Here is a 14,600-nt window from a genome sequence, read left to right as displayed (position 1 = left end):
CTAGTCTTGTGTGCAAAGGATAGGATCAGAGAGTCCAGTTGCTTCTAAAACATATTTTCAACCAGTCTTGCTCTTTTAAACTTGCCATCATATTGACTTCCAAAAGTACCATATAGAGTCTTTTTTGGGCATCTGCCGTGGAAATTGGGTTGTTTAGTTTTTCTCATTCTAGCCAGAATTTAGTTTTGAATCTGCTGTAAGTTAGGACCCAGATTCCATCTATTTTCTACTGTCACAGTGTTCTTGCATTGGTCTTGTCTCCCTTCTCTTTATCTTATTTCACATAAATCCGAAGATTTATGCTGAAACAGACAAGCATACTCTTGAGGGTTGTGTTTTTGTTGCTTTAGGACATAGTGGAGCTAAAAATGTGTGTTTAAGGTACCGTCTGGAATTGGAAATCCTAGCAGTTCCACTTAAATGGATGTTTCTCTATAACTTATTCACATTTTGTGATAGTATGTTATTTTCATGAGGTGAATGGACATTCATGGGGAGAATTTACCTCCTTCATCAGAGAGTCCTCTCTCCTACATTGGGGAGGATTCTGGTGCTTGCTATCTAGCATCCTGAAGAATCTGAACATGTATAATATGTTAGGGTTACTTACAGATAATGTAAGTCTGCCTCTGCTGAAGGTACTTAAGTAGTACTTAAGCAAATTAAGATAAAGTTCCTGAATTCTCTTCAAGATATCTCATTGGTGGAGAACAGATAGGAATCTTACTAGTCTGCTGTTCTCATTAGGTGCTCTGAAGAACCACATGAAAATACCACTGTCTTTTCCAAAGGAAATGATTTATTTACTAACCTCACAGATTCTTTGAGAATGCAACAAAGAACAGCTCTTAGAATCTACTGAGCAGGGAGAGAACTAGGATTTCTGATTTTCCTGAGACCGTGGTTCTTAAGAATAGCTTCTGTGCCAGGATCATCGGGAGACTTTGCTCTGTCTCAGATTGCTAGATACACACCCCCACCCCCACCCCGGCCCAGAGTCCAATTCAGTGGGTGTGCTTCAGGGTTCAAGCATTTACATTTCCAGTAAGTTTCTGATGGTCTGTGGATCACACTTGAAGAACTACTGCTCTGAGAAAAACTTACCAAAAGATAGAATTTAGTGAAAGCATGTTAATTTAAATATTTAAACTCCAGTTATAAAATTGGAGTTGTTTTTTGTGAAGTAGGCACAGTAAATTTTTAGATAAAAATTTAACATCAAGAACAGATCAGTATAGGGGCATCTGGGTGGCTCAGACTTCAAGTGTCTGCCTTCGGCTCAGGTCATGATCCCGGGGTCCTGGTATCAAGCCCTGCATCAGGCTCCCTGCTCAGTGGGAAGCCTGCTTCTCCTTCTTCCTTTGCCTCTCCCAGCTTGTGCTCTCTTTCTCACTGTCTCTCCCTCTGTCAAATAAATAAATAAAATCTTTAAAAAAAATCAGTATGAATAAAGACAGTATCTCATACTGTAGGTAAAATCTTCGTTTTGCATGCTCTGAACAGCACAGGTATTTATAATGAATTTTCTGGTTTTGTATGCTTGACAGGCTCTACTTATGAGAATCAATAAGCAAACATTTGAGACTACACCATATAGGAATGTAAATGAATACACATAAATTCCATTGCATGTTAGCAGCACAGTGGCATTAAATAATACCCTGCCCAATTCTTTATTTTATAAACACCAAAAGAATGATCGTCAACATTTTTTCCTATTAAATTCTTCAGTGTACTTTTTCTTTTGCATAATTAACAATTTGTGAAAAATATATATAGTCCAAATTCATAATTAAACTATCTCTTGTGGTTGATGGACTTAAAATATTATGCGAACTTAAAATGTAAGGTTGAGAGACTAAAATTGAGAGTGAACCCATGAAGGTCCTATAAATACTTTTAAATTTACTAAGAAAAAGGGAGTATGAAAATTTTAATAGTGTTGCATTCTCAGAGGCCTGGTTTAGTTCCCCATTTACATGTTCACCTTGCCTGTGATGTTACAACTCAAAGTTCTTGACTCCAAGCATACTGTGATGCTTTTTTGATAACGAAAGGTTGTAAGTGACCTCTTAAAACCTTGCTCTGTATGTCTTGTATGGTCAGCCTCCATTGGCCACGCTGGGTTTTCTCAAGCCACATTTGAGTGTACTGAATTGTGTGGCTTTAGCCAGCTGGACTAGGAGAGCAGCATGCAGAGCCCACAAGAGTGGAGGCCTGACACCTGGTGGCAGCCATTTTCCAACTTCTTCCCTCTTGTGGCTCTAAGGTTTAGCTCTCTTCTGTTTCTTTTATTTTTCACAAGGCTCTATCGCCAAATTCTCTGTTTTTTTTTTTTTTAAAGATTTTATTTATTTATTTGACAGAGAGAAATCACAAGTAGGCAGAGAAGTAGGCAGAGAGAGAGAGAGAGAGAGAGGAGGAAGCAGGCTCCCTGCTGAGCAGAGAGCTCGATGCGGGACTCAGTCCCAGGACCCTGAGATCATGACCTGAGCTGAAGGCATCAGCTTAACCCACTGAGCCACTCAGGCGCCCCAAATTCTCTGTTTTTACTCAGGCTTTTATTTTAAACCCCCTTTTCTAATTATCCTTTACAAGAGTGATTTAACATCTTTCTAATGAAAGCTAAAATCTTTATGATTTAGGAAAGGATAATGGGTGTTCTTTGGGTAGAGTAAGAATTTCATGGGTAGGGAGGTTTTACTGCATCTAAAGAACACATTCCTCCTGACACATTTTTTTCTTATTTTATACATTTAAGGGAGGAATGTGCAGTCAGCCAAATAGTAACAACTTATATTCATTTCAATCAAGGAAGGGAGTTTGTTCTGAATTATAGTCAGTTTATTTGTGTGACTCCTTTGAGTGTTTTTATTCCCCTTTCCCCATAAATTGTTTTTATATACAACATGTGTGGAGTTCTGTTGTCATAATTTTAGTTACATATTTACTTTAATGAGCCACTTTGCCATAGTCAGAAACTGAAGAATTAGGCCACATAAAATTTTTTCTGAAGATCTCAAAATCTTTGGCCCTAGTTATACCTCCTTCTACAAATAATTGTTATCCTACTTTTGATTGAGCTGAAGAGATTGAGAAATTACCTGAAGTCCTTCTAAAGCTTAGAGATCAGTCAGTAGCTGTGCTTCCTCTCACCTAGGACAATGCTTAGCCTTCACATTTCTGTAACAACAAGCCATTCCCCAGGCTTCAGGCCTTAGAGCTCTCTTTCTTTCTTCTTAAGATTTTATTTTTATTTATTTGACGCAGAGAGAGACAGAGAGAGAGGGCGTGCGCACAAGCAGGGGGAGGGGAGAGAGAGAAGCAGACTCCCCGATGAGCAGAGAGCCCAGTGCGGAGCTCTGTTCCAGGATGCTGGGATCATGCCCTGTGACCAAGGCAGATGTTTGACTGACAGCCACCAAACCACCCCTGGAGCTCTATTTCTAAGTACTTTCTTTCTCAGAAGAGCTTATTACACTTTGAATTGTCACCTTTATGACATGTAGTGATTTGCACTTTTGGCAGAGCACCAACTTGAGTCATTGAATGTCTCAGGCTGATGTGATAGCTTCTTAAGAGATAGTGATAGCAGCAGTCTGCCTGGTGCCCACACAGCCCCACAACTTCTTTATTCTTTGCTTGTCATGTAGATAGGAACTTTCCTGCATTGATAGACACATTTTTTCCTAGGGAAATGTCAGTTGATGGTGCTTATAATGGATTGAAGAAGTCTAAGAGGATGAGCATTCCTAGCCTGAGAATCAGAAGCTTTATTGTAAGAAAAATTGGCCTATGTGCTCTCACTTCAGGCATTTTGCCCAGGTTGTTAATGGTCTTATGGGGACTGAAGAAAAAGAAGACTTTTATGACAGACTTCTTGAAAAACATCCTGTGGCAATTTCTTTGGGATACCACTAGATTGAAAAATTTCTTCATTGCAGGATTATAATGATTAATATATTGATGTATGTATTTAGTTTCTTTTTATATCTTTTGTTACTGTGGCATAATTGATACGTGTCATACTGGTTTCTGGTGTACAACTTAATGATTCTTTGTATATTACAAAATGCTCACAGTAAGATCTAGTTAACATCTATCAACACACAAATTTTTTTTCCTGTGATGAGAGCTTTTAAGACCTGCTTCTCTCAGCAACTTTCATTTTTTTATTATGTTCAGTTAGCCACTTTATAGTACATCATCAGTTTTTGATACAGTGTTCAACAATTAATTAGTTGTATATGACACCCAGTGCTCATCACCACATGTGCTCTCCTTAACACCCATCATGTGGTTGTCGCATCCGCCCATCCCCACTCCCTTCTGTAACCCTCAGTTTGTTTCCTGGCGTCAATAGTCTCTCATGCTTTGTCTCCCTCAGATTTCTTCATGTTCAGTTTTCCTTCCCTTCCCCTGTGGTCCTCCGTGCTGTTCCTTACGTTCCATGCATGAGTGAAACCATATGATAATTGTCTTTCTCTGCTTGACTTATTTCTCTTAGCGTAATCCCCTCCATTTCTATCCATGTTGATGCAAATGGTGGGTAGTCATCGTTTCTGACACCTGAGTAGTATTCCCTTGTATATATGGACCACATCTTTATCCGTTCATCTGTTGAAGGGCATCTCAGTTCCTTCTATAGTTTGGCTCTTGTGGACATTGCTGCTATGAACATTAGGATGCAGGTGCCCCTTCTTTTCACTACATCTGTATCTTTAGGGTAAATACCCAGTAGTGCAATTGCTGGGTTATAGGGTGGTTAGTTCTGTTCTTAACATCTTGAGGAACCTCCATACTGTTTTCCAGAGTGGCTGCACCAGCTTGCATTCCCACCAACAGTCTAAGAGAGTTTCTTAGCAACTTTCAAATAGGCATCACCATGCTGTATACTACATTCCAGGACTTATTTATTTGATAACTGGAAGTGTGTACCTTTTGACCACCTTCACTATTTTGCTCACTCCCAGCCCCTGCTACTAATTTTGGTTTTATTTTTTGAATTCCATAAAATCATATAGTATTTGCCTTTCTCAGTCTGCTTATTTCGCTTAGCATAATGCCCTAAAGATCTGTCTGTATTGTTACAGATGGCAAAATTTCCTTTTTTATGACTGGATAATATTCCATTACCATATATACCACATTTTCTTTATCCATTCATTCATTAGTGCACACGTAGGTTGCTTCCATGTCTTGACTACTATAATGCTGCAAGAAACGTAGGGTTGCATATATCTTTTTGAGTTAGTGTTTTCATTTCCTTTGGTTAAGTACCCAGAAGTGGAATTGCTGGATCATATGATAGTTCTGTTTTTATTTTTTTGAGGAACCTCCATACTGTTTTCCGTAGCATCTGCATCAATTTACATTCCCACCAGCTGCACAAATGTTCCCTTTTCTCCACATCCTCATCAGCACTCGTTATTTCTACTCTTTTTGATGATAGTCATTCTGACTGGTATGAGGTAATATTTCATTGTCATTTTCATTTTAATTTCATTAATGATTAATAATGTCTAGCACCTTTTTATGTATTTTTGGCCATGTGTGTCTTCTTTGGAAAAATGTCTATTTCAGACCCTCTGCCTATTTCTTAAGATTTTTTTTTTTCTGCTGAGTTGTAGAAGTTCCTTCCTTATATGTTTTAGATGTTAATCCTTTATCAGATACAACATTTGCAAGTATTTAATACCATTCAGTGGGTTTGCTTTTTGTTTTATTGATGGTTTCCTTTGCTATGCAGAAACTTTGTAATTTGACCTAGTCCCATTTGTTTATTTCTGCTTTTGTTGCCTTTGTTTTTTTGTGTTAGATCCAAAAAATCATCACTAAGATTGATGTCAAGAAGCTTTCTGCCGGGTGCCTGGGTGGCTCAGTGGGTTAAGCCGCTGCCTTCGGCTCAGGTCATGATCCCAGGGTCCTGGGATCGAGCCCCGCATCGGACTCTCTGCTCAGCAGGGAGCTGCTTCCTCCTCTCTCTCTGCCTGCCTCTCTGCCTTCTTGTGATCTCTCTCTCTGTCAAATAAATAAATAAAATCTTAAAAAAAAAAAAAAAGAAGCTTTCTGCCATTGTTTTCTTCTAGGAGTCTTATGGTTTTTATGTCTTATATGTAAGTCTTATTCCATCTCAAATTACTTATTTTTTTAATGTATGATATAAGATAGTGGTCCAATTTCATTCTTTTGCATGTGCTGGTCCAGTTTTCCCAGCACTGAATTTCTCTCTTAGAACTGCTTTTGCTGCGTTCCATAAGTTTTGATATATTTCCATTTTCATTCGTCACATTATTTTTTGATTTCCCTTTTAAGATTTCCTTTTTGACCTATTGACTGTTTGGTATCCTGTTGTTTAATCTCCACATACTTGTGAATTTTCCAGTTTCCTTTTCGTGATTGGTTTCTAGTTTCTTACCATTGTGGTCAGAAAAGATACTTGATATTATTTTAATCTTCTTAAGTTTATTAAGACTTGTTTTGTGGCCTAAACTGTGATCCACTCTGGAAAATGTTCCCTGAGGAGAATGTGTTCTGTTACTTTTGGATAGAATGTTCTGTATATATGTTAAGTCCATCTGGCCTAATGTATTGTTTAAGGCCACTGTTTCCTCATTAATTTTCCATCTGGATGGTCTATCCATTGATGAAAGTGGGGTGTTAGAGTCCTTTGCTATTATATTGCTATATATTTCTCCTTTTTGATCAAATGTGTTTTCTATTTGCTTTTATGTTTGCATTAATATTTACTTTATATCTTTAGGTGCTCTATGTTGGATGCATAAATATTTGCAAATATTGTATCCCCTTGTTGGCTTGACCCCCCCCTTTTTAAAAAGATTTAATTTATTTATTTATTTGCCAGAGAGAGTGTGAGAGTACACAAGCAGGCAGAGTGGTAGGCAGAGGCGGAGAGAGAAGAAGGCTCCCTGCAGAGCAAGGAACTGGATGTGGGAGTAGATCCCAAGACCCTGGGATCATGACCTGAGCTAAAGGCAGTGGCTTAACTGACTGAGGCACCCAGGTGTCCCTGACCCCTTTATTATTTATAATGACCTTCTTTATCTCATTACTATCTTAACGGCTATCAGAGAAAACAGACTTTATCTACCCCACCTTTACTTTGGTTTCCATTTTCATGGAGTATCTTTTTCTATCCCTTCACTTTCAGTGTGTGTGTGTTCTTACATCTGAAGTGAGTCTCTTGTAGGAAGCGTAAGATACAATAGGTCTTGGTTGGGGCGCCTGGGTGGCTCAGTGGGTTAAAGCCTCTGCCTTCAGCTCAGGTCGTGATCCCAGTGTCCTGGAATCGAGCCCAGCATCAGGCTTTCTGCTCAGTGGGGAACCTGCTTCCTCCTCTCTCTCTGCCTGCCTCTCTGCCTACTTGTGATCTCTGTCTGTCAAATAAATGAATAAAAAAATCTTAAAAAAAAAAAAAAGATAGGTCTTGGTTTTTATCTCTTCAGCCACTCTGTGTCTTTTTATTGGATAATTTAGTCTCTTGCATTTAAAGTATTTATTGATAGACCTGTGCTAATTGTCATTTTGTTAATTTGTTCTCATTGTTTAGAAATGCTTTTTCCCTTCTCTTGCCCCTTTTCTTTGTGATCTGATTATTTTTTATAGCAGTATGTTTAGATTCCTTTAGCTTTCATGTGTCTACTATTGGTTTCTGCTTTGTGGGTACCATCAGGCTTATAGCTTACATAATACAAGTTATGTTGGTAAGTCTACTTTAAGTTGATAAGGACTTAAATTTGCACACATACTTTTTTACTCTACCCACCCATTTTGTTTTTCATGTTAGCTTTTTATTTTGTGTGTCCCTTAACTAATTATTGTTGTTACAGTTATTTTATTCCTTTTGTCTTTTAACCCATTCTAGCTTTATAGGTGATTAATCTACTGCCTTTACTATTTACCTCTAACAGTGAAATTCGTACTTTCATATGTTTTCCTGCCACTAATTAGTGTCATTTCCTTTCACCTTAAGAAAGACCCTTTAACCTTTCTTGTAAGGTTGGTTTAATGGTGACAGACTTTAACTTTTGTCTGGAAAACTCTTTTATCCTCCTTCAGTTCTGAATGGTAACTGGGTAGTATAGTTTTGATCAGACTTTTTTTTCCTTTCAACGCTTTTAATATATCATGCCAGTTCTCTGGCCTGCCAAGTTTTCGCTGAAAAATCTGATAGTCTTATGGGACTTCCCTTGTATGTAACAAGTTTTTTTTTTCTCTTGCTGCTTTTAAGATTTTTTTTTTGTCTTTAACTTTTGACAGTTCAGTTATATTTTGGTGTGGTCTCTTTGAGTTCATCTTTTTTGGAACGCTATGGTCTTCTTGGATCTGAATGTCTATTTCCCTTTCCAAGTTAGGGAAGTTTTCAGCTCTTAGTTCTTGAAGTAAATTTTCTGACTCCTCTCTTTTATTCCCCCTGAGATGCCTATACTGCAGATGTTGATCAGCTTGATGTTGTCTCATGAGTCCCATAAGCTATCTTAACTCTTCATTTTTCTTTTTGCTGCCATAATTGAACATGTTCCTGTGCTTTAGCCTCAAGTTCACTGATCCTTTTTTCTTCATCTACTCTTTTTCCCCATCATCTTCTCCAATTTTTTCTCTCTAGTCTGCTGTTAAGCCTCTCTATTATATTTTTTAGCTCAGTTATTGTATTCTTCAGCTCTGTGACTTCTCTTTGCTGTACTGACTCATATTTTCTTTCTCTTTATGGAAGTTTACACTTTTTTCATTCATTCTTTTCCTGAGCTTGGTGAGCATCTTTATGAATGTTATTTTGAACTCTTAATAGGTAAGTCACTTAATCCCATTATATTAAGGTCTTTTTTCTGATGTTTTATCTTGTTCTTTCCTTTAGAATGTATTTCTGTGTTTGTTCATTTTCCTTGACACTCCTGGTTTTTATGCATTGGATAAAATAGCCACCTCTCCCAGTCTTGAAGGAGTAGCCTTGTGTAGGAGATGAATTTTATTGTCCAACCCAGTCTTAGCTCAAACCTTTGTTACTGTCCAAGCAGCCTACTTCATCCTTAGTGGCTCCTGGTAGTTGAGGCTGTGCCAAGACCTGTCATTGTGCTAACTGGAGAAGCTCAGTCAGCACCTAGATTCAGGCTGTTTGAAAGCCATATTCTTAGCAACATTTAAAGTATGCAGATATATCTCTTTTGGGGGAAGACTGGGACTAGAGCATATCTGCTGCTTCTGCGCTGAATACTGAACTGAATAGCCAGTTAAGAGCTGTTTCTTTGTTTGCCACCATTCTGTTGAGCCCATGAACACAAACCCTGTTGGCCAGTAGGGCCAGGCTGTCAAGGGATAGGCTCTCTGGAAAGAAGCTGGGAAAGCAGGAGTACCAGGAGTACCAGATGTAGATACAAGCTCCTTTCTTGAAAATAACTGGTGAACTGAGGTAGGGCAGAGGGAGAGCTTGAAGATGTGCAATGGTGGCCTTTCTGGTCTCTGGAGGGGACTGTAGTCAGCCTCTGGTAGTGTCTTTAATTACAAGCCTCCCCTCGGGGCACAGCTATGAAGACAAGCTAATTGTCCCTTTCACAGAGACTGGCAGTGCTTTTCAGTGTGCTCTCTTTTGTGTCTTGGCTGGGGAATCTTAGGGGTTATATATTGGGAATAGCTGGTTAAGAACTGTTTCTCACTAATCTTATGGGACTCATGAACATAAATCCTCTGGCCCCAGAGCCAGGCTGTCAAGGGGTATCGGCTGGGCAGCATGCACAAACCAGGGCCTCAGACATGTGCACAGGTTCCTCTTGGGGAGAGGCCAGCAACCCGGAGTGAGGCAGAGGGAGAGTGTCAAGATAGTGCCTGGCCTTAGAGGTCTCTGGAGAGGATTAAAGTTGGCCCTTAGATGTGTGTTTCATTAGAAACCTGCCGCTCAGGCTGCATCTGTACGGGTAAGCAAATAGTCCTCTCTCCCAGGAAGACTGTGTTTCATTCTGCCCCTGTTCCGCTCTTGGGCTGTAGGTGGTTAAGAACTGTTTTTCTCTTACAGTCTCTTACACTTTTACAGGGATCTGCCTCCACTAGCCACCATAGCCAGTCAATCAAGAGGTATCTCCTGGGCAGCAGCTGCAAAAACCAGGGTGCCAGACATTTGCACAAGCTTCTTTCTGAAAATACTAGTGACCCGGAGCGAGGCAGAGGGTAAGCGTAGAGATGGTTGGTACTCAGCAGCCTTAGTCTTCAGATTATTTCAGTATACCCGTGGATGTTTATTAAATTAGGTGTCTACCACTCAGGCTGATGCTTTAAGATAAGCAAATAGGCTTCTTTCATAGAAAGACTGGTCCCTAGGGTGTGTGACCCTGTTGGAGCCTTTCAGGACTATTTGTCAGATTGTTATAGCCTTGTGGTCTTGTGGCTATAGGCCCCACTAGCTTGTGAAGCTAGATATTCTTGGGGCTTGTCTCTCGGGTGCAGGTCTTAAAAGTTGGGGGTACTAATAAAATCTTTAAAAAAAGTTGGGGTACTCATGTGTTCAAATCCTTTGATCCTGAGACTGAAGTCTGGGATTTTGAGTTCCCTCTTGATTGTAGGTTACTGTGCCAGGGGTGGCATTTAGGGCAAGATTGTGTTACAGCCTCTTACATGTGTTTGATGTGGGTTGTCTCATTTGCCTAATGTGTAGCAATCAGTTGGTTAGTTTGGGGGTTTCTTTTAGAAGAAATTGTTATGTATGTTGTTGATTTGGTGTGTCTGTGGGAGGAGGTGGATTCAGGATCCTGTCATCCATCTTGAACTAGAGCTCTATTTAATTTCATAGATGTCAAGAGAGGGCATATGGTTTGGGGTCATAGTATACTTTCCCCATAGGGCATCACAGGAACCAACATTATATACATGCATATAGGCAGAATTCTAAGATGGCTCCCAGTATTCCCGCCTCCTGGTGGACACACACCTTCTCTCAGTTATCCAATCAAACACAAATTTAGGTGTTGCTTTGGAGAGATTTTAATTATATTAAAAAAAATTAAGGTCATTTTAAGAAAGAGGGGTATTCACTTGGGCTTGACCTAATCATGTGATCCCTTAGAAGGGGCTGGGCCTCTGACAAGATCAAGGCATGAGAAGGATCCATTCTGAGGGAGATTCTCTTTGCTGGTCTTGAAGATGGAGGGGATGACGTGGCAAGGAATGCAGACGGCCTGTAGGAGTTGAGAGTGCCCCCCTAGCCAACAGATTACATTGAGGCCTCTAGCCTACAACTGCAAGGAGATAAATTTTGTCACAACTCCTTGAACTTGGAAGAGCTCCAGATGAGAATGTAGTTCAGTGGATGTGCTGATGTTAGCCTAGTAAGACTCAGAGTGCAGAACCTAGCCCTTCTGACCTATAGACCTGTGAGCTAAGTTTATACTAATTTATGACATAAGCAACAGAAAACTAAAACAATGGAGTGTTTTGCTTCACAAAATTGCAACTATTATTTGTTAAATATTTATTGATGTTAAATCCACATTACACCAGCACAACAATCCAAATAGTAGTATGATAGTACTTTTTTATAAATACAACATAAAAGGTGGCAAATAATGCTACTCAATCCCAAACCCAGCAAATTAGCAAACAGTCACATTCAGAAAAATTTGGCAAGTAAGATAGGATGTTAAGTCATAATTCTACGATATAGCTAGGTCCATGAAAGACTTTGTATGGTATCTTAAATTCCATATTAGCAACGCATACAAGTGTGGTCAAAGAAACTTGCACTACTCTGCAAAGAACATCTGCCACCCAGTGATCAAGCCTATTAGTCATTTAAAGCTTGGCTGGTTGGTGTTCTTACAAAGAAGTAGAAAGCTGTACATGTGAAGCAGTAATATGAAATATATGGGGTGGTACACAGATATAAAATTATTTTAAAAAATACTATATATTGCATTAACTGAGCTAAGACAGTTCAACATTTTTATTATAAATAATGAAAGATATATGTGTTTTGCATAAGGAATACAGTGTTTTCTTTTCATAGCAAAGTACCATTAAAACCTCATGTTTTATAATATAATATCTGGCCAAATTGGTTTTTTTCCTCCTTTTTAAAGTTTATTGGTTCCGACTTAAAACCATCAAGTCTGGTCAGAATCATGTCAGTCTAGCTGTTGCAGGATCATATGCATTCAAAAATCAGTCTCTGCAGAGATGCATTTACCAACTACCCGGAACCTAGCACCTTCTTAAGGCAAGGTTGCATGGCAGCATGGAAGTGAACTCATATTTTCCATTCACCATATCATGGTGCCATTGGAAAAAAATTGATTGTGGCACAAACCTGTTTTGTCTTTCCCAAGTCTCCATTTTCCTCCAGTAGACTAGCTCTTATTGGCAGTTTCCTCACTGATGCCAGTCTTGCAGTCTCGGTCCATTTTCCACTTGCTCAACACACCTAACCTCTTCAGCAACTACACAGACTTCAGACACTGGAACTTCCATAGCACATGTGCTCCAATCTCCCAGCTGACCCTAGATCCCCTGACATTTGAATGGCAGTGTTTTTTTACCTATACTTTAGGTTACTTTTTGAAAACCAAAGAAGAGCCTGGCCTTCACCATGTCTCCTGCCTCTTCTACTTTTATCTAAATGAGTACAAGTGTGCTGGTAGCGTTTTCCTTCATTCTTCCTACTCCTTCAAGACCCCTCTTTCCGCTGAATACTATATGCCTTGGTCATTTGGGTGATTTGGATGTCTTTTGTGGAATGGACTGTAATACAGTTCTGCTTTATTTGGAATACTTTATATTATTTATAATTAAGTTAGCCTTTTAATATGGTTTGTAAGTAAGCTTCCTACCAAGGTAGCATGAAAAGAAAATACTACACATAAAGAAGGTGGTTAAGAACTAACGTATTAACCTTGTTAGAAAGCTCTCGATATTAATAAAATTTAAGGCCAGTAATTCCTTCCTTATGATTTAATATAAAACAATTTTGCAAAAACAAGGCATTTACTTGGATTTGTCATTTCCTCTTCCTTTCATCCCTATATATTGCACTTGGTTCACTGTAGCTGTCTGAACACACTGCCCACTTAGAAACATTTTAGTATTATTTGCGGTACATTTGCCTCCTGTTAAGCATTCCACACTGTCATGCTGTGTAGCACCTACAGCTAGTGTTTAAGGCACTATGGAGAATACAAATTCTGGTTACCTTTGAACAGCTGATTTCCATGAGCATTTTGGCATTTCAGATCACTTTCATCACAGAGATTCCACAAGTTTTAAGTTGGATGATGAATGAAGATTTTCTGTGCAATGTGTACATTTCTATGAGCATCACCTACTGAAACTCTAAGTTTGGTATATCAAGTAGGAAAAGTATTATTTTGGTGTTTATTTCTTATAGTCAAAGGTATGTTTTGCCCTTTACATAATGTGACAAAGGAATATATTGTTCAAGGCAATGGCGGCTGTTTCAGTGTTTCAGCGTTAACAAGAATGTTGGATTACAGGTCCTCACTTTCTACCAAGCCGGTATTCAGTGTCAGGTGAGATGGGCTGGCTTCGGGTTGGAACGCTGCTTTGATGTCTAGTCCCTGGTCTGAAAGTGCTGCATAGCGACTGGCTGAGGGCCGTACTTTTTTTGGCTTGGTGCTCTGTGGCTGCTGATGCCACTGGGCTACAATAGAAAAGGAAAAAAAAAAAAAGATTTAAAAAAAAAAAACCCTCAAGATGTCCTGGAAAGCACTTAAATGTTTCAAGTAAATACAGAATGTTTTTTCATATATACCAGGCACATGTTCTTTTTTTTTTTTTTTTTTTTTTTTTTTTTTTTTTTTTCAGGCACATGTTCTTTAGCATGGTAGAAATCCTAAAATGCAATGCAAGCACAGTTTTGCAAATTTTCCTCATATATTGCAGATTTACTTTCTGTCCAGGGTAGTGGGACTGTACAGCTAGGTAGTAAAGAAGTGTAGTTTCTTTTAAAGTTAATACTTATTGCAGCACAGTCCTTCAAAAACAGTCGCTCAGCTTCCTAATTCTCAACTCTCTCCCTCTTTAAAAAACATCTTCAAAGCACAAAATGTACAAATGTCATAATAATTACAGTGGTTAGGTACTCAGGATGGATGGTTTAGCACTAGTCAATTGGAAAGAAGTGGGCAGGAGGGAAGGTTGAGGTCACTCAATACCTGAAGAACCTCACAAAATTATTTCCTATTCAACAAGAGGTAAAATTTGCCATCAGTTCTTAATTTTTTTCTAGTGGGTTTCTTTATGCCAATAGATCACAAAATGCTACTGTACTAGTCTGTGAATTCAGAAATAAGCTTCTTTAAAATGCATGTACACAAATACACATACACAGTCACAAAACTACTGCTGAGCTGCTTAAGGTATATTAAAGAGAAAAGCGCTAAGCCACAGAAAAGATGCATTCCGGGATCAATGGTACACACATTTAGAGTGCAGTAAGACGCTGTGGTAGGATATAACAAGAAATGTTAAAGGGCAGTCATTTGCAGAACACAGTAATAAGAAAATGTGAAAGACGTGGTTATGCCTTCGCCTACTGTTAACTCCTATGGATGCTTGCATAAGGAAGCCACAACTGACTAGCC

The 14,600-nt window shown here is 38.9% G+C and overlaps 2 protein-coding genes across 5 annotated transcripts in view; one reads left to right on the top strand and one right to left on the bottom strand.

Moving 5' to 3' along the window:
* Positions 1 to 14,600, top strand: part of CBR4 (carbonyl reductase 4) — a gene marked incomplete at its 5' end in the record, with an annotated part of 128,671 nt that overhangs the window by 50,824 nt on the left and 63,247 nt on the right. The window lies entirely within an intron of this gene.
* Positions 11,462 to 14,600, bottom strand: part of LOC309862876 (palladin) — an 84,228-nt gene continuing 81,089 nt past the window's right edge. For 2 of the 3 annotated variants that reach the window (XM_082727287.1, XM_082727286.1), the window contains one exon: positions 11,462 to 13,657. In XM_082727287.1, the coding sequence (XP_082583413.1) occupies positions 13,485 to 13,657 (173 nt within the window). In that variant the 3' untranslated portion in view covers positions 11,462 to 13,484. The remainder of the gene's footprint in view (positions 13,658 to 14,600) is intronic. The other variant, XM_082727288.1, reaches the window with a different exon arrangement.

This window comes from Mustela nivalis, assembly GCF_964662115.1.
Source record: "Mustela nivalis genome assembly, chromosome: 4".
NCBI classification, from domain to species: Eukaryota; Metazoa; Chordata; class Mammalia; order Carnivora; family Mustelidae; genus Mustela; species Mustela nivalis.
This window is presented reverse-complemented; position numbering and strand designations above follow the sequence as displayed.